Here is a 24,475-nt window from a genome sequence, read left to right on the forward strand (position 1 = left end):
TCCATTAAAGGTGGGAGGGATGTAGTATCATGTGATGTAGATGTCAACTCAGATGATATACCATAGAGCTTAGGGGTTTCAGGTCAACAACTTACAATCCTCTCCGTGCTTGGTGCTCACACCATGTCAAATAGTCATATGAAGTCTCTTGGAAACCCTCTCAAGTACCCAAATGTTCCAGCTTGACACTTACTCTGTAGTATCATATGAAGCTACATGTCATGCACTGCTGATGACAATTTGTGCTTTGAACTGGTTTGCAATGCCTGCGACCACTGTGAGCTCATTAGTAACCGCATTGCTCTGAATTTTCCCATTTACTGTTCCGGCGCTACCTACACCTATCTGCGCACAGCCACACTGCTGCTGTTTCTGACCCCTTCTGCATGATACTACCTAACCAAACAGAGTAGTTTATATGTCATTATTATTGAAGTTGGAAATAATTAACTTTTTTTTTTTACTTCCTTCAAGATCTAGAGTTTATCATTATTCCTGACTGCTGATACGGGAACCTTGGCAGTGATTCTCAGGGACTAGTTAAAATTTAGTGCTGGTGGGATGGTCTGAAATAAGGTCCACTCAGCTGTGCAAAGCTAAAGCCAAATAAGAAACTAATGGTCTATATAAGCTGCAATTGGAAAGAATGCTCCAGTCTGAAAGTCACACATTTATTTGGTTTTAGTGTGAAATGTTTTGACGCTTAGAATAATGCTTGGGTACATATATTTTCATAGCCACAGAATTTAACACAAAGAGCATGTCAGGAAAAAGAAAATCTTTTCTAGCTACAATATACATACAAGTTAATGTGTAACAAATTCTTGTGAGAAATTTTTAAGCAGTTTAGTTTCTTTCCTCCTCCCCCTCTTTTGTAGTGAGCCTCATGTCACTAGTTTGTGTATATATGCGTCATTTTGAAGTATTTTACTTTTTAAAGCAGTTATTAGCTCTTGCTGGTCTTCAGTAGCTTTTCCCAAGTGTTGCAGTTGTCTTCTCAATGGTTCAATTAGTTGGTATGTCTGGCTGAAATAAATAATGTTAAGATTAAATTAATATTTAATATATAATCAGTCTTCACTGCACTAATGGCTATAATAAATCAATTATCCTTTTATGCATATTCTTTACAGGATTTTTTCTACTCTCACTAATACTGCATGCAAGTTGAGAAGACCAATATTTTCCAATCTGTGAGTGCTATACATAATTAAATTATGATTTCAGTTCTTTTAAACAGACTGTAGTTTTTAGAATGTACATGTTTAACTAGTCAACAGAAGAAAAATATGCAGAGTTTTTAAGACAGTGTACATTGTGAGCAACCAGACCGAGACAGAACTCCGAGCATTGAGGAATTTTTCTTTCAAAATTTTATTACACTTTATTTTACTATTCCAGTGCTGAATTCTACAAAGAGACAGAAGCCGAAACTGTGTGAGAGTGTACCAGATTTTATTCGATGCGCCCCTGCCCACAACCATTTGAAAGGCTTTGCTAACAGTGGGATACATTAGTGTATCAGCCTGCCAGCAAATAAGAAGGTCGAAAATCATCATGTCAGAGAGGTGGAGAGGGCCGGCAACAAGCACTTCAGACAGATGGTCGCTCTCTCTCGCCTACTGGCTCTCTTCCCGGTTACACGTGTTTGCTAGCTCCTCTCTTATGGTACCACGCCCTCAGTCTGGTTCCAGTGGCCTCCCAGTGCTGTAGCTCAGCTCTTTTCTTATATTCCTTAGTAACAGGGCTTACAGTAATAAACACCAAACGTAGCACTGAAATTCTCATTACAATTCTCTTTTTGAGAAACTCTGTAGCACACCCGGGTGCCCACATCCCACCTCCATGCTAACTCTCTGCCAAAAAGTTATTACCGATATGTCATTTTGCGGAAAGTGGCCCCTTGTTTTTGGAAGAGAGAGCTGGTACGCTGCACAGTACTCAGTGCTCGACGTGCTCTGTAATGCTGTGTTGCACCTGCAACACACGGGTGATGTGAGCTACCAGCACTCCCATGTGTTCGGCCTCATTGGGCCCTTTCTTGCCACAATGGCAGCTTTTGTGGCCTAGCAGTCACTGCCCGCACAGCACCTGCGCTACATGTTCTACTGCTGTGCCAACCGGCCTAGCACGGCCCTACCCACCTACACCAACATTGGGGGCATGTGCCACATTTCCTCATCACCACGCTGCCTGACAAGGGTCTGTGCTGATGCTGTTGCCACTGTCTTTGACAGTGAGTGTCTTGTTGCTGACCCACACCTGCTGCATCTCTTCACTTGACATTGAAAAGGTGTACGTAAGTCCCACTGCTATGCCCACTTATTTCGTACTCATCAGTGAGCTGCTGCTCTGGATGTCATTCTCATGGGGTGTTTTTGTTAATTAAATGTTGTAGTTAAATGCTGAGACCTTCCTTTCATTTGTAACACCTTTTGTTCTAGAAATTTGGTCTAAAATCTTGTAATTGTGCCCAACAAGCAGTCTGTGGCAAATTGGCCACAGGAATGGCAAAAAGTCACTACTGCCTGAAATGCCAAGACTAGATAATGTCACTCTCATCTGAGAGCAGGTAGTAAGTTGTTATTACAGAAAATACAGTTACAGGAGCAGATTGCTGACTTTTTACATTGACTCGAACATGAAACTAGACAGACGGCAAGTCCAACTACTGCAAGCACCTCTGGGCCTCTGCAGTGGAAACTGAAACTTATGTACCAATATGGGTTATGCTTCCTGTAGTTTCATTTGTCCCTTCTTTTTTGGGAAAACTCAGTGAGAGTGTTATCACCTTTTTGCAGAATGTCTGTGATGTGGGGCACACTTGCTCCTGGAAGGACAGTTTTCCTCTGAATGTAGCCAAGTTGCAATTTTCAGGTGATGCTTGTACTTTTTTGGATTCTGTTGATGCTGTACATGATGCAACAAGCTTGTATGTGCTGGCAAAGGGGTGTGCAGAACATGACTCTGATAAAAGTAGCTTCATCTGTTACCGACAGCAGTTGTCCATTTTGTACCACAAAAATGTCTGCCAGGATCTCAAAGCTTTTGCAGATAGAATACTAACTGTATCTTGCAACACATATGCACTGGGCAAAGATGATACATGAAATGAGGTCCTCATTGAAGAAACTGACCTGAGAGCTACTGATGTGTTTATTCATGAAATAAAGTTACAACGGTGTCCCCCACCTCATTAGACAAAGCTGTGACACTGTCTCTGTTACATGAGGATGTGGGTCGATTTGTTTGAACTCCCCTGCATAGCAATGAGCCATGTTGTGCTTCTGTAAATGATACAAATTTTTAGAAGTGTGAGGAATGGAACCACACAGCTGAGCACTGCTGCACTCCCTGTTGTACAAAATGTCATATGATAGTGCATGCAACTGACAGCTGTTTGCAAAATCAGAGGTAGTTTTCCGCAGCGGTCACATCACAAAGTAATACGCAAAATGGGAGAGCACAATGGGGAAAAACAAGTGTGCAGTGGGGAAATGAGTGTGGAGCAGGTCCTGCCAGTCACCCTCGCCTCCTGCAAGAGTGATGAACCATTTGAGAAAATGAGAAATCAGTGAGGTGGAAAATATAGTGTTAGAAGGCAAGCTCAGAGGAAGAACTGTCAAAATGCTAATAGACAGAGGAGCCCAGTTAGTGTTTTATTTGTGTCACAATGTGACAAATGTGTGCTAAAACTGCCATACAACAACATCAGAGGTTTAGCTGATAAGAAAATCATTCCTGTAGGCACTGACAAGTAGACTTGCAGATTGATGGGAGAAGGTACAATTTTGACATGGAACTGGTCAGGAAATGCAGACCAGATTTCAATGCTGTTTCAGGGAATAATTTCATGAGCCTTTTCAGGCAGTGATAGATTATAAGATGTGAACTGTTCATTTCAGTGAGGCAACTCACTGTTCCGGCAATAAGCGTACCTCAGTCGTGAGGAACCTGTGGTGTGAGGCCTACTCCACGGGCTCCAATAAAACCACGTACAGGGGCATTAAAAACTATCACCCCCATCAGAATCAGCAGAGGAATGGGAAAAGTTCTCTGAATTGATGTCAGAACTCAGATACCACTGAGATTGGACTTTCTGGTTGATCTGTACAGACAGAATGACATTCTCAACTAGGTTCAATACTATGTCAAAAGGAGCATAAGTAATGCAAAAACAGTGGGAAAGAAGATATGAGTATCAATATGTGTTGATAATTTTGGTCAGAGAGATGTAGAGATTCGACTTGGAACTATACTAGCCAGTGAAGAGGAAGTAACTGAAGAAGCGGTTCGATATGAAAAACACTTTAAGCGAAGTAGGAAAAAGCAGTTGCCAGAGAGAAAGGTTCATGCAATTATGCCTTTTCTAAGGAATCAGTAACATGAGAAATTAGCATGTTTGCCTGATTCAGAGCAAAATCTTTTATACCTTGTTCTGGAAGAATACGTGTGGCTACTGTAGGAATGGCACTATTTGCCAGCAACTAGCCCCTTACTGCACGAAATTCCCACAGAAGATGCTAGACTGATCACCCAGAAACCATATAGACTGTCATTTCACCTACAATCTGTTGTTGAGGAAACTATTCAGCTGCAGGTGGCTGTAGGGATAATTCAACCCTCTGCAAGCCTTGGTCTTTGCCTATTGTCATGGTCTCCAAAAAGGCATTCAATGGAGAAAGCCCTATCGTCTGTGTGTTGATGAGAGAGGGTCACATCAGGTCACAACCCCGGACACACATCCTCTACCCCGTATCGATGAAACACTGGACAGATTACCGTATTTACTCGAATCCAAGCCGCACTTTTGTTCCGGTTTTTGTAATCCAAAAACCCGCCTGCGGCTTAGAATCGAGTGCAAAGCAAGCGGAAGTTCTGAAAAATGTTGATAGGTGCCGCCACAACTAACTTCTGCCGTCGAATATATGTAGGGCTACACAAGCATGCTTTGTGGGCACAAAGATAAATACTGGCGCCAAAACCTCTGCATCAGTAAATAAATTAAAAAAAAAAAGGTAGAAGACGAGCTTTTTTTTCTCCGCCCCGAGTTTCAACCACTGCATTTTCATACATTATCCAACGAAGTAAATACAAATTCCGTATTGTTCATCTTCGAATGTAGCAGAATTTCAATGTACTACGAAAATCCGACTGGCAAGACTGTTACGGATGTTTGTCAATATGGCCCACTCTACGTTCCGAGTTTTTTCCTACCTGTGAGAAGAGATGGTAGCTAATAGGAACCTGATGAAATGTGAATCACATGCAGTATTCTCTTTACCATAAGAATAATACGAATATAAACATTTTGCCATGTATTCTTTCGTGTTTGCTGCTATCTCATTTAAATCCTGTCTGCATAATAAACTACGAAACTAGAGTGAGACAACAGCAAACGCAGAAGAATATACGTATCGTGTCATGTTTATATTCGTATTATTCTTATGCCTAAAAGTGATACAGTCAGAAATGAAGCACAGCAACTGACTAGATTTTAAATGTAAGATGACTAATTTCTGTGCAGAATTTGATGTACTAAAGAAGCGGCCGCAAAGATTTTCAAACGGAGGAAAATTTTCGCAAAACTCTCGTTCAGAACATGTTCTATCATACGCATGTTCTATCATACGCATCTGGTTATTTTTGATCATTATCAAAGAAAGCAGCAGTGTAAGTAACAACAAATAGCAGTCTCTTGCCATTGTTTCGCTAATGAGACGATTCCTCTTTTTTTTTTTTAAGCGGCGGTAGCGCGCACAAAAAGCAAGTCATGCCGCGAGCGGCGACAGGCCGTAAACACGCACTATCAAAATGCGACAAACAATGCATTACACAGTACAGTAATGCATTTTCAGCTTAGAGTGACGTAAACACCTATAACAAGGAAAATGGCACTTATCAGATCAAAGCAAAATAAGCAATCGATTCAAACCAGACGAAGCACGTGAAAAAGGAAGGGTACCCATATAAATACGGACGGAGCGCCTGACACATAGCAATGGCTACCTGGTAAAGCTTAACTGCTAAGCTTACGACTCGAACCAAACTACTGTAGCTGTATCGTCTTTCATTCGACCTAAATTGTGTCTCATATTACAATGGACCAACTTTGTTTCGATTTGGAGGTGCGGCCTAAAACTTTTCTCTCCCCTTGAATTTCGAGTCTCAAATTTCAGGTGCGGCTTAGATTCGGGAAATTTTTTTTTCCTTTATTTCAAGTCTCATTTTTCAGGTGCGGCTTAGATTCGAGTGCGGCTTAGATTCGAGTAAATACGGTAGGAAATTTGATTGCGCCACAAGATAGACTCAAAACTCTGGTACCGCATGCTGCAGAATTTGAATCCCACCCGAAGTCATGGACGTCGAAGACCCCTAGAGGTCTCTGCACCATCGCGCCGTAAGCTGTGGCGGCGCACGCCTCCTGGCCCGCATTTAATGTGGGGGCACCACAGGGGAACATGTGGTTCCAGCGGCCAATAGCGGCGCCCCCGATAAAGTATTTAAGCGCCTGCCTCTCGCTCAGCCAGCGAGTCTAATCTTGTGTACGTCTCTGGACATATCGCCTCGCCATAGACAACTTATTTACTTTCTTGTTCTGTGTACAAGTGGACGTGGTTGTTAAGTTTTTTTGTGACTCCATTGTTTCGATCTTGTTGTTGTTCGTTCTGTCCTTCGTTGGTCGTGTCCGTTGTGTTGTATTCGCGGGCTGCTCCGCGGGTCCCGCGGCGCTTTCTGTCACTTAAACCCTGCGACCATTACGGGCACTGTTACAACAAAAACAACTTCTGGATAATATCAGTTTCTTTGTATGCCTTTTGGTCTAGGGAATGTGCCTGCTACTTCTCAAATATTCGCTGAATTACTATTGAGAGGCTTGAAGCCCACTATGTGTCTCTTATATTTGGATGATATAACAACTTTTTCAAGAACAGTTGAGGAACATGCAGAAAGGTTACAAAGTGTGTTGCCCAAGATGCAAAATGCTCAAATAAGCTCAAAAATAGAGAAGTGTTTGCTTGCAAAGCCACAGGTCCAGCACTTGGGGCATATTATTTGTGCAGACGTAGTTAAGCCACACCCAAGGTTGACAGAAGCAGTTGAGAATTATCCAGTTCCTACTAATTTTAAGAAGCTACAGTCACTCCTTGGTCTAGCTAATTACTGTCACTGTTTTGTGAAGGATTATGCCATGGTGACTAAACCCTTGACAAAGTTATTGAAGAAAGGTGCTGAATTTGAGTGGACAAAACAGTGTGAGATGGCCAAGAGACAAATTAAGAATGCTTTAAGTAGTTCACTTTTGCTGGTCTCCCCAGATTCTGAAAAAACCCTTTATTCTTTCAACAGACACTTCAGATTATGCTCTCAGAGCTGTCTTTAGTCAGGAGTATAATGGAAGGAAAAAAATCCCATAGGTTGTGTTTCTAGACAGATGTATTCAGAAGAAGTAAACTGTAGTGGTACTGAAAATGAGTTACTGGTCCTTGTTTTGGGAGTAAATTATTTCAAATTCTATTTGTATGGGTGGAAGTTCACTGTGATCACTGACCATGCTGGCCTGGTGTGAGTACTGTAACTTTTGTAATAAAATGATGTGCACCATAAACCAGGTTGTTTGTACGAGGGTAATCCCAAAAGTAAGGTCTCCTATTTTTTTATAAGTACATAGACCTGTTTATTTTTACAATGGTTTACATCAGTTTACAGCTTGAACTTTTAGCTATTTTTCAACATAATCACCATTTCTGTCAATGCATCTTTGTAGACACTGTGGCAGTTTCTGTATGCCCATGTCATACCAGCTTGCCGCCGTGCTGCTCAGAAAAGTATGAAGCTCTTCTTTCACCTCATCATCGGAGCTGAATCGCTGGGATCACAATTAACACTGACAGGTACTGTGAGACTCCGAAAAAACTCAAACGGGCAATTCAGAACCAGAGAAAAGGAATGTTGGGCAAGGGCGTACACATTCTCCATGATAACGCTCACCCACACATCACTCGGCAAACCGTTGCTCTCCTGCATCAGTTCCAGTGGAACATAATCTCCCACCCACCCTACAGTCCTGACCTGGCGCACAGTGACTATCACCTGTTCCCTGCGTTAAAAGAACATTTGGCCGGAAAGCGATTCAGCTCCAACGACGAGGTGAAAGAAGAGGTTCATAACTTCCTGAACAGCAAGGCGGCAAGCTGGTATGACATGGGCATACAAAAACTGCTACAGCGTCTACAAAAATGCATTGACAGAAATGGTGGTTATGTCAAAAAATAGCTAAATGTTCAAGCTGTAAACTGATGTAAACATTGTAGAAATTAACAGGTCTATGTACTTATAAAAAAATAGGAGACCTTACTTCTGGGATTACCCTCGTATCAAAATGATGATGGCTTAAGTTGCAAAGTACAGGTTGTCCAGACTGACGATGTTCTCATAGAAGAGTTGAAATAAGCACAGGAAAGAGATGTAGAATCTTACTGGTATGCTTCCGACACAGATTTTGTCAGAGGGCTTGGTATCTTATACTGTAAGAACCACTAGGGTAACAGGGTAGTAGTGATACACAAAGAGCTGCACATGGCGCAATGTCATGACAGTTTACAGGCATGCCATAATGGGCAACATGCCACAAATGCTATGATAGCCTCCTGCTTTTGCTGCAAATATAGACAGATGGATGTTCAGAAATATATAAAGAACTGACTTTTGCTCAAAGAGCACCTCTGTGTAGTCCTACAACATCAACTGCAAACCACCCAGTGGCAAGAAGGCACTGACTCTGTAAGATAACTGGGGCGGAGTAACATGACAATGCATATCACAGCTGTGGCACCGTCTGTTGGAACATGTGTATTGTGGGAAATTTCACCAAGAATTTTCTGACGAGAGAGAAAAGTGATTTAGAAACAAAAATATAAGTGGCAAGAGAAGTTAACAACAATGAAACACATCTACTTTAAATCCATATCAGGTTTGATTGTGTTTTGAATGATAAGTCAGAAATTGGTGTTAAAAACAAAAAATAACATTTGAATAAAGCTGTGTCAAAATGGAAACCTCAGCCGGACGAATTTATAGATGACTACATGGCACTGTTAAAGGCAAGCGAAAATGAAAAAATGATGTATTTATTGGAACCTGGAATGTACAATTGTTGTACAGGACGGGGCCCCTGAGGTCACTGCTAGATCAACTCGATAAAACCAAGGCAGGCATAATTGCCCTACAGAAAATACAATGGACAGGACATGGAGTGCTTAAATGTCAAATGTAAATGACCATTTGCAACCAAGTGTATTTGGCCGCTGATGGAGTTTTGACTGAGTAGTGGTCATGCGACTAACGGACCTGAGAGCATGCAGGCTTGTTTTTGTGATCTTTTGCAGCTGGATGTGGATTGGGTAAGATCTTTTATGCAGCGAAATGCCACTCAAGTATATGATTGAGTACGGCATTTTGGAAGTATGTTTTGATGTGAGAACTGAAAAAAATTATTTCAGGTCTTCTGAAAAACTAGTAGCTGGTTGTCTTATGAGAACTTTGTAACATTCTTTTTGGATTTGTGTGCACATAATTGCCTGCAAATTTCTTTCCATGCACCGATACACATGTGACCAATTCAATTTGTACTGGGCTTAATGTAGTTTGATTCATTCATAGTAGTGGACAAAATGCAATTTGTTGCATTTGCTACATTTCAAAGCTCTCATTGTAGGCTTGAAAATTAAAATACACGATTTTGTATCAACCTCAATTTTGTTCTCCACTACACATTATGAGTTTTGAAAAATTGCTCCTCATATGCTGTCTTATGTGCCATGTTAATTTTTTTATATTACACCAATGTTGTGTTGTATTGAGGATACCAATGGCTTTGCTCTCTAATGTCGATCCTATGTCTGGATATAGCATGACAAACATGTCATCAGCGTAGGCCATGACCCTGTCAGTGTGCTCGCCTCCTTCTGTGAGAAGCCGGAGGAGTTAAGTTGTGATATCCCAGAAGATGGGTCCACAAACTGAGCCTTGGGGCATCCCTTTGTAATCCTTTTGACTACTCTGTGGCTACCCACCTGCCACTCTGCTACTTTGTTTTGGTACCAATCCAGGCAAATAATGCACAGGGATCCACTTACCTGAAGTTCTTGGAATCGCGCAAACAGTGCAGGCAACCAGAGATTATCAAAGATGCCTACAATGTGTATTAAAATCTGAAATATACATTTTTGCAGGATGTGCCCTATAATTTGAAAATTTTGTTTCTTGCATTATCAGTTGATTTCCCTGCTCTGAATCCGTATTGATATTGGCAAAGGCTGTAGAGCTCTCTATGTTCCTTTAGGCTATAGCACAGGAGCCATTTCTACGCTTTAGCTATAGAATTTACAAGGCTTACAGGACAATAGGATTCCAGTTCTGAAGGGTCTTTATTAGCTACTTTTTAAAATTATTACAGCATTAGCTGTCTTCCACAACTCAGGTATCCTTACGAGAAACAAGCATCATTTAATAAATCCATTAAATATGGTGTTATTTTTGGTGCAACCTGTGTGTAGTTTCTGAGTGGATTTTGCCTAGGACTGGAACTTTGTTTTTCTTTAGTCTTGCTATTGCTAATGTGACCTCCTATTTGAATTGGTTGCTGATGGTTACAGTTGTATCCCCCTTGTCTAGTTTGTTTCTTAGTCAGTATTATGTTGCTGCGTCTGTTATAGGGTCATCATCTGGCAGGAGTGTATTCAGCAAGAACTGCACTGTATTCCTCCATCCTTTTGTGATTGTACTGTCATCCTGCTTTAGCACTGCCAGAATCAGAGGTGACTCAATTTTTCTGTATTATTTTGTCACTGACTCCACATGCTAATTTGCAACTGTGTTGATCCGTATTCCTCCCAGTGCTATTTCCCAATCATCTATACTACATTTTTAAACAGAACATTGCATTTCTGTAATTATATTTGCCTATTGGTGATTTTTGTAAACAATTTGGACACAGCAATGATTACAATGAACAGTAATGAAAAATTATACAGAACAGTCTCAATCACACAAAAACACTTTTATTCAAAAGTGGTGACTGGTTTCGCCCCGATGTGGATCATCTTCAGACCGTACTCTAGTGGTGATGTGTAGAGGTGATGACAAGGAGCAGGGACTGATGTCAACTGCAGTCTCCACATGCCATCAAAGACATACAGTCCCAAGATGGTCCACATTGGGCCAAAACCAATCAGTACTTGAGAATAAAAGTGTTTTTATGCGATCGAGACTGCTCTATATAATATTTTATTATTATTTGTCTATCTCTCGCTGTGACTGTCCTTTGATACAGTTTCCATTCCTGCCTCATGTCCTGTCCCAATCTAGTTCAGTGCTCGAGGGTGTTTTTGTCCTCAGTCTGTTCAATAGTCGTGGTGTAGTGATGCCTTGTGCTGTCTGCAATATTTCAGTCAAATTGAGTGTCCTACATTTGATGCTACTGGTTATGTTATTGTCCAGTTCTTGATATTTGTGCATTTTGAGTTTGTTCCATTCAGCTTTGTTTATGATGAGTCAGTTGTCTGTATTATAGTGTGTCATTTTTTCATGAATGTCTATAATGGTGATAACATGGTCAATGGTTACAGTGTGCAGTGTAACTGATGATATCCACTTTATCTTTATGGCACTGGCTAAAGTAATATTGATACTCCAGAATGAGATTTTCACTCTGCAGCGGAGTGTGCTCTGATATGAAACTTCCGGAGTGCTAGTTCTGCAAGGTTCGCAGGAGAGCTTCTGTAAAGTTTGGAAGGTAGGAGACGAGGTACTGGCAGAAGTGAAGCTGTGAGTACCGGGCGTGAGTCGTGCTTCGGTAGCTCAGTTGGTAGAGCACTTGCCCGCGAAAGGCAAAGGTCCCGAGTTCGAGTCTCGGTCGGGCACACAGTTTTAATCTGCCAGGAAGTTTCATATCAGCGCACACTCCGCTGCAGAGTGAAAATCTCATTCTGGAAACATCCCCCAGGCTGTGGCTAAGCCATGTCTCCGCAATATCCTTTCTTTCAGGAGTGCTAGTTCTGCAAGGTTCGCAGGAGAGCTTCTGTAAAGTTTGGAAGGTAGGAGACGAGGTACTGGCAGAAGTAAAGCTGTGAGTACCGGGTGTGAGTCATGCTTCGGTAGCTCAGTTGGTAGAGCACTTGCCCGCGAAAGGCAAAGGTCCCGAGTTCGAGTCTCGGTCGGGCACACAGTTTTAATCTGCCAGGAAGTTTAATATTGATACTGTTCATTCCACCAGCATGTCCCTTATATATGTGTGGTTGGTCTTCCCTATTAAATATAAATACATTATTATCCGGTTTTATATGGTTAACAATTTGTCCCTTATCATCAGTTCTACATGTGTTGCAGAGTTTTAACTTACCACTCACGTGTGCAGTTATCAGTAACTTTTTATCTCTAGAGAAATGTGCTACATTGTCTACCATATCTCTGAAGGTATCTTGTGCACGAGAACACATAATGACAATATCACCCAGGTTTGTCTGTCACTGTTTACTTAAATTTTTACTAAATTGCTATTGCAATGTTGAGTTATCCTAGCGATGCTGAAGTTCCAGTTGAGAACTACAGTTGCCTACTACAGTTGCCTCCGTGGCACTGCTGTCTCCAATGATTTATGTGGCATGTGGCACAAGGCAGGTTAGATGTCCATTCCTGACGTATGGGTTCCGTAAACATAAGATGTCACATTTATATTCATCAATAAGCAACGAGAGTTCTGCAGCCACTGAAGTATTCCTCATCATATTTAGCTGCAGGAGCCTCAGAACAATTTTGCATAGACAAAGCACTTTGTACCAATTTGCTGTGGTCAAAAAAATACCATACTGTGGGCCCTGATCATATCTCAAAAACATTTTTCTCTATCTAGACTTTCTGATCCCCGCAAACATGTTTGTTGAAGAAGGTTACAGAGTTTGAGTGACTCTATTGGTAGCTTCCCCTTGTGCACTGTCATCCTATCTGTCTGCTCCACTGTCAGAAAACAAAATTAGGCTCCCTTTGGGTGAGACTGATGGATCAGAGCTGCAGCACAGCCTGAAGCATATCTCTATGCTGAAACCTACTTAATTTAAGGCTTGTTTCCAAAGTGTTTAGATCACCATGTTTTAAGTCTTACTTCTTCTGATCCCTTCAGTGTGTTTTGCACCTTCATAACAGGGACAATTTTCCTCAAGTTCCAGGTCCTTGTTAAATCTGTTTACCCCCATGTTGTTTATCACCACTTTAATCTATGAGTTTGCCAGTATCTACGGAAATTATTTTCTTTCCCTTATTACTTGGTTCTGCCTGTCACTCCCTTGCTTATTATATGCTTGTTTGTCACAAGTTCATTTGCAACATTCTTGGTTGTCACATGCATCACTCATTTGTCATTGTTTATCATAATTTCATGTTTGCACTGTTATTGCTCAAGTTTCTGTATTCTGAGCATAAGTGCGATCTGCACGGTGTCCTACTCGTAGAGGTGCTGTTTCAACTGCTGCACTACTCCTCATTCTGTCAGTCTTGCAGAGCACATATCTTCAGTGTATCTGCACTATTAAGGAGACTAGGTTCAACCACCTCATTGTCGACTAGTGAAGGAATTGTGACATTGTAAGCATTCAGTGTTTCCAGAAACAAACCATGCTGATGGCACCAGGAAATGACTTTTCATTCTAGTGGAAGTCAATTTGTGTGTTTGTATTGTACTTTGTATGAACCTTAGAACTAAGAATGTGGCTTGGGTAGTAATTATCTATTGTTGAATTATTTGCAGATCTAGCAGCTACTCCTATAGTCTATTTTTGTAAGCAGGCTTGCGTAAAGTAATTTGTAGATTTGACAGTCCTCATCATCATTTTTATTTCGTTATTTTCCCCTGCCTCTACATGTGCAGCCAATGGCATTTTTCACATTTTGGCATTCTTTTCTTTCCTTCTATTTTATGGTCCTCTCCTCCACAACTGACACAGACCACTTGCTTTCTTGTGCAGTGTTTGGTTGTATGGTTTAGGTCACAGCACTTAAAAGCGGTAAGGACTTTGATGTGCAGTGACTGAAATCCTTAAAATACCTGGCTTTGACTGACAAGGATATTTCTCACATCAGGTCTGACTACAAGTACACTGGTCGATAAGCTTTTTGCCTCTGAGACGTCTGTAATAAAAGCACATATTATAAAGTCAACATGACTTTAGTACAGAAGAACATAGCAGCCAACAAACAAATTTTGAACTCAAGATTTTCATTGTTCAAGACTTGAGGTGGACACACAGTAACTGAAATCAATTTGCTGTAATAAATGATTTTAAATCTCCTACGACTGATGCTGCCAGTTTTCTTGTTTACAGTACCCTATATCTCGATTGAGAATTGGCTGCGAACTTATTCAACTCTGTTTAAGTGGCAGTAGATGCTTGCAGCTAGCATAAAATGTTCATTAATTTAAACTTATGAACAAATAAACTGCTCTTGCAAATTTTCTAAATTTAATCTTTCATAAATAAATTTAATTCTCTCTCATAAATGAAGTTAATGATATTCACTGTTGTCATACGCAAAATTCATTATGCAGGGTATTTCAGCTTAAAGTTACATTTAAATTACGTAATAAAATTGTCAAAAAATAATTCCCCATAGTACCCCCATATCCATGAGAATTGGATCCTGCATGGCTCTGTACTGAGTGTCCCTCTCTTTTTAGTGGTCATCAATGGTTAGCAGAAGCTGTGGGGCCCTCCTCGTATGTCGACGATTTTTGCTTCTACTATTGCTCCTCTAGTGTGGGTGTTGCTGAACACCAACTACAGTGCACCATTTGGAAAGTGCAGTCACCCGCAGCTTTCAGTTTTCCACTGCCGAGACTCATATCCTGCACTTCTGTCACCATCATACTGTTGAGCCACACCAAGAACTTTCCCTTGAGGTCCAATTACTCAATGTGGTGGAATCTTACTGCTTTTTGGGATGGGTTGCTCAGCTGACATGGCTTCCCCATCTTCTCCAGCTTAAGCAAGGGTTCTTGCTACACATTAATACACTCTGCTGCCACAGTAACACCAGCTTTACAAAGCCCAGATCCTGTCCCATCCCGATTATGGAAATCTCGCATACGGTTCGACGTCATCCTCAGCGTTGTGGTCACTGGACCCGGTACAGCACTGCAGGGTCTGACTTGCAACAGGAGTCTTTCGAACTAACCCTACGAACAGCCTACTCACAAAAGCTGCAATCCTCCACTATAGACCAGGCATCAACAACAGCTAACTCAATTATGCTATACATGAAACTTCCTGGCAGATTAAAACTGTGTGCCCGACCGAGACTCGAACTCGGGACCTTCGCCTTTCGTGGGCAAGTGCTCTACCGACTGAGCTACCGAAGCACGACTCACGCCCGGTACTCACAGCTTTACTTCTGCCAGTACCAGAGCACACTCTGCTGCAGAGTGAAAATCTCATTCTACGCTATAACATGTTCGCAGCTACCCTAAGCCTCCAAGCTACTGTGTCCTTTTACCTAGTAGGGAGGTCCACCTCCCACAACAGAGACCCAGAACTGGGGTCACATTTGCAGTATCTCTGTTCTGAACTCAAACTTCCCCCATTGTCACCTCTAGTCACAGGGAGGAATCACATAGGCCCTGATGACATGTACCCTGACCTTAGGTCTGTCTCGATTTATCCTTTGGACTAAAGGATTAGGTTGACCCCATTGTGTTTCACCAGCTATTCCTAGCTGTCCTTGATGCATTTCCAGGCTCAGAAATTGTATGCACTGACAATTCAAGGGTCAATGGGTGAACCAATTTTGCAGAGAACTGTGCTCCTTGCTGAATGGATGCAGTGTCTTCACTGTTGAATTGGTGACAAACAAGCCCTTAAATACGCTCATTCTTGCACCGGCAGGACGCTTCTAATCTGCAGTGGTGCAGTGAGCGGCCTTCAGGCCAAAGAGCAGTGCTACCCTCATCACTCATTAGTAAGAACCATCCAGGATCTACTTTCTGACCTCCATCAAGCTGGGTGGGCAGTTGTCTTTGTTTGCATCCCTTGACATTTTGGGATCTCAGGGAACGAACATGCCGACTGCTTCGCAAAGTTGACTACCAGGATGCCGATTTTGTAAATGGGGGTCCCAGAACTGGACCTTTGGTCAACTCTAAACCATCATTTGTTGGGTGTCTGGAACTCAGAATGGTTTGTCCTGGACTCCTCAAACAAACTAAGAGCAATAAAAGAGATCACAACCACGTGGCAGTCTTCCTTCGCACTTCTTGCAGGCAATCCACTACCCGTTATTGGCTATGCATTGGCCACACTTGGCTGACGCACTGCCACAATCTCCAATGTAATAACCCATCTTACTGCAGATGTGGTGCCCACCTGACAGTGGTTCGCATCCTACCACACTGCCCAAATTTGGCTGCTTTGCGGCGATCTCTTAACCTTCCTGACAAGCACCTCTGTTGCTTGCGAATGACACCAAAGCGGCTGACCTGGTTTTATAATGGAAAATCCATCCCTCCCCCTCCCCACCCCAGCGTCCTCCCTATGCCCACCACAAAGTTGCGTCTCTCACCATGTGCAGCTGCTCACACTGTGTGGCCTCAGCAGCCAGAGACTGCAGTCAGGTATGTTTGAGTTTTGTGTGTGTGTGTGTGTTTGATCTCCAATGAAGGCCTTGTTGCCAAGAGCTCATTTTCTGACTCTCTTTTTGTTGTGCCTATCTGCAACTCAGCATCTCAGCTATATGGTGGGAGGGACACCCCTCGCCTGCTCTGGCCCAAGGAGCCCGTGGCAGCCTTTGCTCAGCAGTCTCACTTGGCTCCTACCCTTCATACCTTTTTATTCTCCTTATTCTTTTATGTTTGCCATTTTTAATATTTTATCTTTCCTAAGCTTTTATCATCTTGTCTGTGTTGTTCATTTCCTTGGGGTAATAGATGGTGAGGTGGTGCTCATGGGATGCAGATGGTGTGCCCACCACTGCGTACCTTGTACTGGCGACCTCCAACTGCATTCTGGGCAGAGCTGCTCATTCACCATACCACTCCAGTCACTGTGTATCATAGACTTTGTGTCTATACATTGCTGCTTTAAGGGCTGTGACCTAGACGAAACAACCAAACACTGCACAAGAAAGCAAGTGGTCTGTGCCAGCTGTGGAGGAAAGGATCATAAAAAAAGAAAAAAAAGTGAATGCCAAAATTTGAAAAATGTCACTGGCTGCAAATATAGAAGTAGGGGTAAATCACGAAATAAAAATGATGATGAGGACTGTCAAACCTACAAATTACTTTACACAAGACAGCTTGCAAAAATAACGCTATACCAGAAGCTGCTAGACCTGCAAATAATTCAACAACAGATAATGACTACCCAAGCCACAATCTTAGTTCTAAGGTTTCTCCCAACAAATTGACTTCCACAAAAATGAGAAGCTGGCATTGAGCCATTTCCTGGTACCACCAGCATGGTTTGTTTCTGGAAACACTAAATGCTTACAATGACATAGTTCCCTCACTAGTCCACAATGAGGTAGTTTAATCTAGTCTCCTTAATAGTACAGACTACATAGAAGATACGTGTTCTGCAGGACCAATAGAGTGAGGAATGATGCAGCAGTTAAAACATCACCTATATAAGCACATATTACAACTTCAACATGGTGTCAGTAGAGAAGAACACAGCAGCTAACGAACAAATTTTCCAAACTGAATTGTGTATTGATGCCATGTTGAAGTTGTAATATGTGCTTTTACTACATGAGTCATCAAGACTTGAATATTCACACTAAAGATGGTCACACAGGGATTGAAATGGATTTGCTGTAATAAATGATTTCATACCTGTTATGACCAATGCTGCCACTTCTTTTTGTTTATAATACTAATGTTGCGGTTGTTGAACACACGGTTCCCGACGGAATCCAATCTCAAAAAGATAAAGGATAATAACTTGTCAGACTATATTAAACTAATAGCAACCAATAGTTTAGTGAATGCTGGACTTATACAAAACCATTATTTGCACAAATTTACTTACGTTTTCGTACAACCAAACACTAAAGCTTAGCCTTAATGCAAAATGGTGTTCTGGCACATATCCTCACTGTAACATGTACGGGCTGGTTATAATTAAACTATTTGAGTCAACTTTGCACTTACATTTCTTGTGAGGACTGAAGTTGATGATATGTGACCTTGGAACATTTTACCAAGTGAGGTGACACAACAGTTGGCACCTGGACTCACATTCGGAAGGACAACGATTAAAATCCGCATCCGGCCTTCATGATTTAGATTTTACATGATTTCCCTAAATTGCTTATCACAAATGCCGGGATTTTTAAGGTCACAACCGATTTCCTTCCCCATCCTTCCCTAATATGAGCTTGTGCTCCATCCCTAATGACCTCATTGTTGATGGAACGTTAAATACTAATCTCCTCCTCTTCCTGGAACATTTTGTGGAGTGATGAAACATACTTCATATCTTTATTTCTGTTCTGCATGTCCTCAAACAAATTTCCAAAAAATTCATTGTCCTAAGATCAGTCATCTTTCTTGAAGGCCCTGTCAAGTAGTGAAAGTTTAATTATAACCATCCTCTATTATCTCCAAAGTACAGATATGCTAATATTATTATAAACATGAATGCACAAAAATTTAACTTCTGTAACTGTGAAATTGTAAGCACCATCATCTAAATTATTGATCTAGCTAATTTGAGAAGTAATTCCACCCTGAAGTGCAACTACATCCAAATTACTGCCTAATCCCAACATGGTTTCAGATTTCATTATTAACACATAAAATAAAAATTAGATCTTGCGAGTGTAGTACCCAAGTCACTTTAATATATATTGACTTACTGTGGTCTAAAATTTTCCCTGGACATCTCAGACAAACATTTCCATCATCTTTTGGTTTTATAACATTACTTGTGCCTAAAATACAAACAATGTGACCAGTCATCCCCTGCACATCCTTAGTCACAGCAGTTTGTACAGCGGCCCAACTTACAACAGTCACTTGGAGATAGATCACCAAATTTGTTTTTATCTGTGATTGTGCCTTATTTTACAAAGTTTGTTGGCTTATTTGATTCAAAATCCCTACATATATTTTATTTTATTTACTCCCTTCCATTCATAGGATTATCTCTTCATAAAATTTTTGCTTTGATTGTGAGTCCAAGATTTCATTTTTCAGAGTAGTAACATCACTTTTTACATCAATGATCATGTATTGTAACCTTGTAACGTCCATTTACCCTTCCTATTACACCATTGAAATTCTTAGGCATTCCATTTTCAGCAATACAACTATAGTTATTTCTTGAGGCACTGTAACACATTTCAATATATGTAACAAAGTAATTATTTCCCGTTACAGACATGTGATGACTGAAATATCTGTTTTCACATACCCAGCTCTGATCAGCTCTTATGGCCATTCTTGTGATGAAACAATGGAAAATCCAGGACAGAATGATGACAATATTATGAAAAGGATATATTACTACCCCAGCATATAGTGGTAATGTTCAGTTTCAGACAGGAACAACAAAAAAACTGCTAAACAAGTAAGCTTTCAGCCAAAAGGCCTTCTTCTGAATTACACTACACACACACACACACACGCACAAATACAACTGACACTGTGTGTGTGTGTGTGTGTGTGTGTGTGTGTGTGTGTGGGTTAGCAGTATTTTTGTTGTGCTTGTCTGTGACTCAATGTCTCCACTATATGCTGAAACTTTTTTCACATGTAAAAGTCAAGCTCATCCTTCCTAATAGTCTAGTATTTCTCAATCACAGAAACAATATGTCTCTGCAATTCATGCACACACCAATGTATGAAGCAGCCATGTGATGCATAAGAATTATCACTCAGGTTGAGTGCACATAATATTTTCTGCAAGTGGCTTTCTTAATACCCATATTCACACTCTATAAACGAAACTAATGCATCAGTCATGCATAGTGCACCCCAACTGCAGTGATCACAGGCTTGTGGTGTGACACTGAAAGTCGAGCACAAACTGAGCACTCATGTGCAGTGGTATAAGTAATGCAATTTATATTATTACAACTTGCTGATAGGAATCTTATAGGGTCAGTCTGCTATGACAGTTCTTCAATCTCACTCATAATCACATACTAAATTTTCTATTATAAATTACATACTTTTGTTCTTGCATAAGCTGTAGCTTCAGTTCTTTGTTGGTTGTCCTCCACATCTCCAGTTCTCGCTGCATTGTGTCAACATCCTCTTGTAGAAAGTCCATCCACTTTCCGAGAGGATTGGCTGCTCGAGTCAGAGTCTGTATCGATGAGCGCAGTCGCTCAACTTCTCCAGTTGCTGAATCTCGCTCTCTTCTGAGTCCGTCCTCCCACTCCTGGATACCAAACAGTTAACATTATTTTTAGATTTTGAATAGAATAGCATTACAATATCTCATGAGAAATTACTGATGCTAGTGATATGAAGATCTCAATTAGAGCTAAATATAATTCAGATGGTCTTCATCCAAGTCAATTGTAGGATACATTTTCCAAGCAGCTATCATTATCTGATGTTCTGACTACAAGAACACACAGATAATGACAGCCACAACACTTCATTACTTCTAGAATACCTGTACAGGAAACCAATTGCCACGAAGTGACTGCACTGCTAGTCTGAAACACATAGGCCGAATGTCAACATATGACTGAAAGTGAGTGACTGAGCTCGGCTCTGCACGCCCTCGGCCAGTCGGTAAACTGCACCTCAGAGGTACTGCGTGCATATCTACAAGTGCAGGCCTCTGCCAGTGCCAGTATCTTCTGACTTTGTGGTGCACCATTGCAGTTTTGGAATCTATGCAGGTCACTATAACCCTTCCCCCTTTGGGGCAGAGCATTGTTGATTCCCTGAGAAGGAGGGGATGGCCACGATGTGGAGCCAGTGCCCACATATATGGAGGCCTCGAAGGTGGAAGGGGAGAGCAACTCTTGGTCAGTGGTGACCTCAGAATATGGGCAAGAGTGTTTGGGGTGAGGAATATCCTGTTGAGCCCTGTTGGAGCACGAGATAACAGGACCAGTGATGGGCAGCCTAAGCGGGAATTCCCGGCAATGTCCAGTGGCAGTGTGGAGGTGGAGGTGTCTACGCTGCAGGCTGAGGCCGTGCGAGAGACATCAAACTGGTGAGGGGCATCGTCACCGGCTAGAGGGGCACCGGAGTTGCTGCTGGAGTCTGTGAAATTGTAGGCCCATTGGGCAGTGCTGAAGCAGGTCGAGAATGAGTCTGGAACATTGTCAGATAGGTGGCACCCAGAGGCTGAGGCACCAGCAAAGGCAGTAGTGTGGCCAAGATGCAGTGAGGGAGGGGGGCACCCAGACTCTCAGCCAGTTTTGATGGCACCAGACCTCCAGGTCTCCTGTTCAGAGGGTGTAGACACAGTGGCCGTTTTGACGCACAATTCTTGCTGCTAACCAGCAGGGGCACCGACCAAAGACGTACACCCAGACTGCCATCCCTGGCAGGAAATGCAGTACAGTGGAACATGACGGTGGATGAGATCCCTGATGGAGGAGGTGGATCGGCATCTGCAGCTGACATCCATGGAGAAGCTCAGCAAGACTGCAGGAACCGATAGGAGTCATCCACAAGGCAATCAGAAAAAAAGTAATGCTTCCTTGGTGGGAAAGTCCTGCAGATATATTTTTCATTTGGGTATTAAACATGTAAACCATCTGCACAGCCTCCCTGTTAGATTGGGGAAACAAACATGGTGATGCCTCATCACATACAGAAATAAAGAAATGTCTGGGACAGGAACTGAGGTCCGTTGTTAGAAATGAGAGTAACTGGGAGAACCCTCTAAAGGAAAAAATTTTTAGAGACCCTGAACAGTTACTTCGATAGTGGCCAAAGAGCACTGGATCATATATGAAAAATGCAAAAATGCTTCAATGACAACCAGCCAAAACACATTCAAAAACAGACATGGATGTGCTCCAAGGACTTTGTTCCTGGACGTCATGAGGAAGATGAAGCCTTGGGAGCTGCTGGTGACTAGCACAGTGGGGACACACAATAATCAAATGCTCCAGCTACCAGTCAATGTCAGGCCTGTACATACATCTGGGAGCTAAGGCTTTGGTTCAGGAAACACCCCAGTGATCCTCATGCAACAGTTGTAACATCTCCCACTGTAAACTTCAAGGGATAACCACCCAGGGGGCTGTGTTGTCCATGGAGAGAATGAGGGCTCCATCTAAGACTGAGACATGATGGTGCAAGACAGTAGAGTTAGAAGCAGATTGGAAGTGCGGCCCGGAGGACAAGATGATCAACCCTGCTGAAAGAAATTGGGCAACCTGCTTGAGGACTGTGTCAGACACTGTGGCCTTGGCACCCGGGTACTAGTGATTGGAAACATGTCTATTACTTGGTGGGAGATGATAAACAAATGGAAAAACATGAGCTCCTCTCAATGAAACTTAGGGTCTGCACCAATGAGCAACTGATATAAGACGATTGCATTGGCATGGCACCCAGTGGGGCAAATATGGATGTCATAGTGGTATCTGGAGAGGAAAAAAGCCCACCACTGCAACATATGGCCCCTCCTTATCATGGACCCAGACGAGTGGACTGAATAACAATTATAACAGCTTGTAGTCCATAATGTGTTGGAATTTGGTGTCATACAAGAACATGTGAAGTCTGGTGGCAGCATACACAACGGCCAAAGCCTCTTTCTCAGCTTGAGAGTAGTGGCCAGAGTTTGGGATGGAAACACCAGTAGCTGCCCTGATTTGTCTACATTCTGATGGGCGAGGGCTGCCTCCTGCCGCACTGGGAGGCATACACAGCCAAAACCAGTGGTTTACTGGGATCAAAAATAGCTAGACATAGTGCTGTTATAACCTTTAATCACCAATAATTGCGTGGATATTCAAACACACTCACTTAGAAACAATAGCTCGTTACATGATAACAACTCATCTCTTATTCGACTGCCGTGCCGTGACATGCGGCCGGCGCCGTTCGTAGCTAGGTGGCGCTCCCGCGCTCAGCCGAGTTGCGGAGCGCCTCTATCGCCATTTGCGCGTACTGTCGTGGCGGCACTTTTAAATGTCGTGGCACTGTCACAACACTTTTCCCCCCCTTGAAGAAAAAACACTCACTTCCTTGGAGACACGGACAGCACGGAGACAACCATGGCCTCTTGTGAGGCCCCGAGAAGATCCCGCGGAGAGACACGAGAGTATGGTCGAAAAAATCCAGGACGGAAGCTCGTGCGTGGAACGTGCCTCCTGGACGAGATGATGGGTGAAAACTCCGGAGCAGCATCCATAGGTGTCGTGGACCTGGGGGTGTGCTCCAGCAAGATGGGTCCCGGAGAAGGTGGCGTCGCGACTGGGGCCGGTTCCGGCGTACTCTGAAGTGGTAGCGACGTCGGCTACAGCAACACGTACGGTAGATCAGCAGCAGCGACAGGACTGGTGTCTCGGGCTGGTGGAGGCGAAGGAAGGGGCGGTGGCAGCGGCGTGGCCACCACTCGTGGGCGCATCTGGTCATAATGGCGAACAACCGTGCCGTCGTCCGTAAGTATTTCACAAAGCCGGCGGCCGCGAAGAGCCTTGACCACCCCTGGAATCCATTTAGGGCGAGATCCATACCCTCGTGCCCACACGTCGGTGCCCACCGAGTATTTTCCCGCACTAGGGGACACAGCACAAGGCCTGACAGGGTGAAGCAGGTGCAGTAGAGTGCGCGGTTGGCGGCCGTGCAAGAGTTCAGCAGGGCTGCGATCACCCAGAGGCGTGAAGTGATAAGAGCTCAGAAATTGCAGCAGAGCGTCATCTGTGGAAAAATCACTAAGGAATTTTTTCATCTGGCTTTTGAAAGTGCGGACAAGGCGCTCGACCTCCCCATTTGATTGCAGATGGAAGGGTGGTGCTGTAACATGATGAATCCCTTGTCCAGTACAAAAATCACGGAAGGCCTGCGAAGAGAACTGAGGGCCATTGTCCGTGACGATCGTGGAAGGAAGACCTTCTAGCACAAAGATTTTGGACAAAGCCAGCGTTGTCACCGCAGTGGTGGGCGACGGACATTGAACAACAAACGGAAACTTCGAGAAGGCGTCAATCAACAGTAGCCAATAAGTACCGAGGAAGGGGCTGGCAAAGTCAGCGTGCACCCGTTCCCATGGCTGCGCCGGATCAGGCCACGCAGAGGGCATTGTACGAGGTGCAGCCAGTCGTGAAGCACACTGACCACACGCAGCGACCATGTGGGCGATGTCCGAATCAATACTGGGCCAATAAACGTGCCTGCGGGCCAGGGACTTAGTTCGAGAAATACCCCAATGGCCTTCATGCAACAGTTTGAGAACATCTTTGCGAAGAGAGGCTGGCACCACGACCCGTGGAGATGCGCCAT

The 24,475-nt window shown here is 42.9% G+C and overlaps 1 protein-coding gene across 1 annotated transcript in view; it reads right to left on the minus strand.

Moving 5' to 3' along the window:
• Positions 1–657: 657 nt before the first annotated feature.
• Positions 658–24,475, minus strand: part of LOC126194656 (TRAF3-interacting protein 1) — a 260,931-nt gene continuing 237,113 nt past the window's right edge. Inside the window, exons 12-13 of the mRNA XM_049932847.1 lie at positions 20,221–20,432; positions 658–1,026 (exon numbers count right to left, since the gene is read on the minus strand). Coding sequence (XP_049788804.1) covers positions 885–1,026; positions 20,221–20,432 — 354 coding nt within the window. The 3' untranslated portion in view covers positions 658–884. The remainder of the gene's footprint in view (positions 1,027–20,220; positions 20,433–24,475) is intronic.

Source organism: Schistocerca nitens, chromosome 7 (genome assembly GCF_023898315.1).
Source record: "Schistocerca nitens isolate TAMUIC-IGC-003100 chromosome 7, iqSchNite1.1, whole genome shotgun sequence".
NCBI lineage: Eukaryota > Metazoa > Arthropoda > Insecta > Orthoptera > Acrididae > Schistocerca > Schistocerca nitens.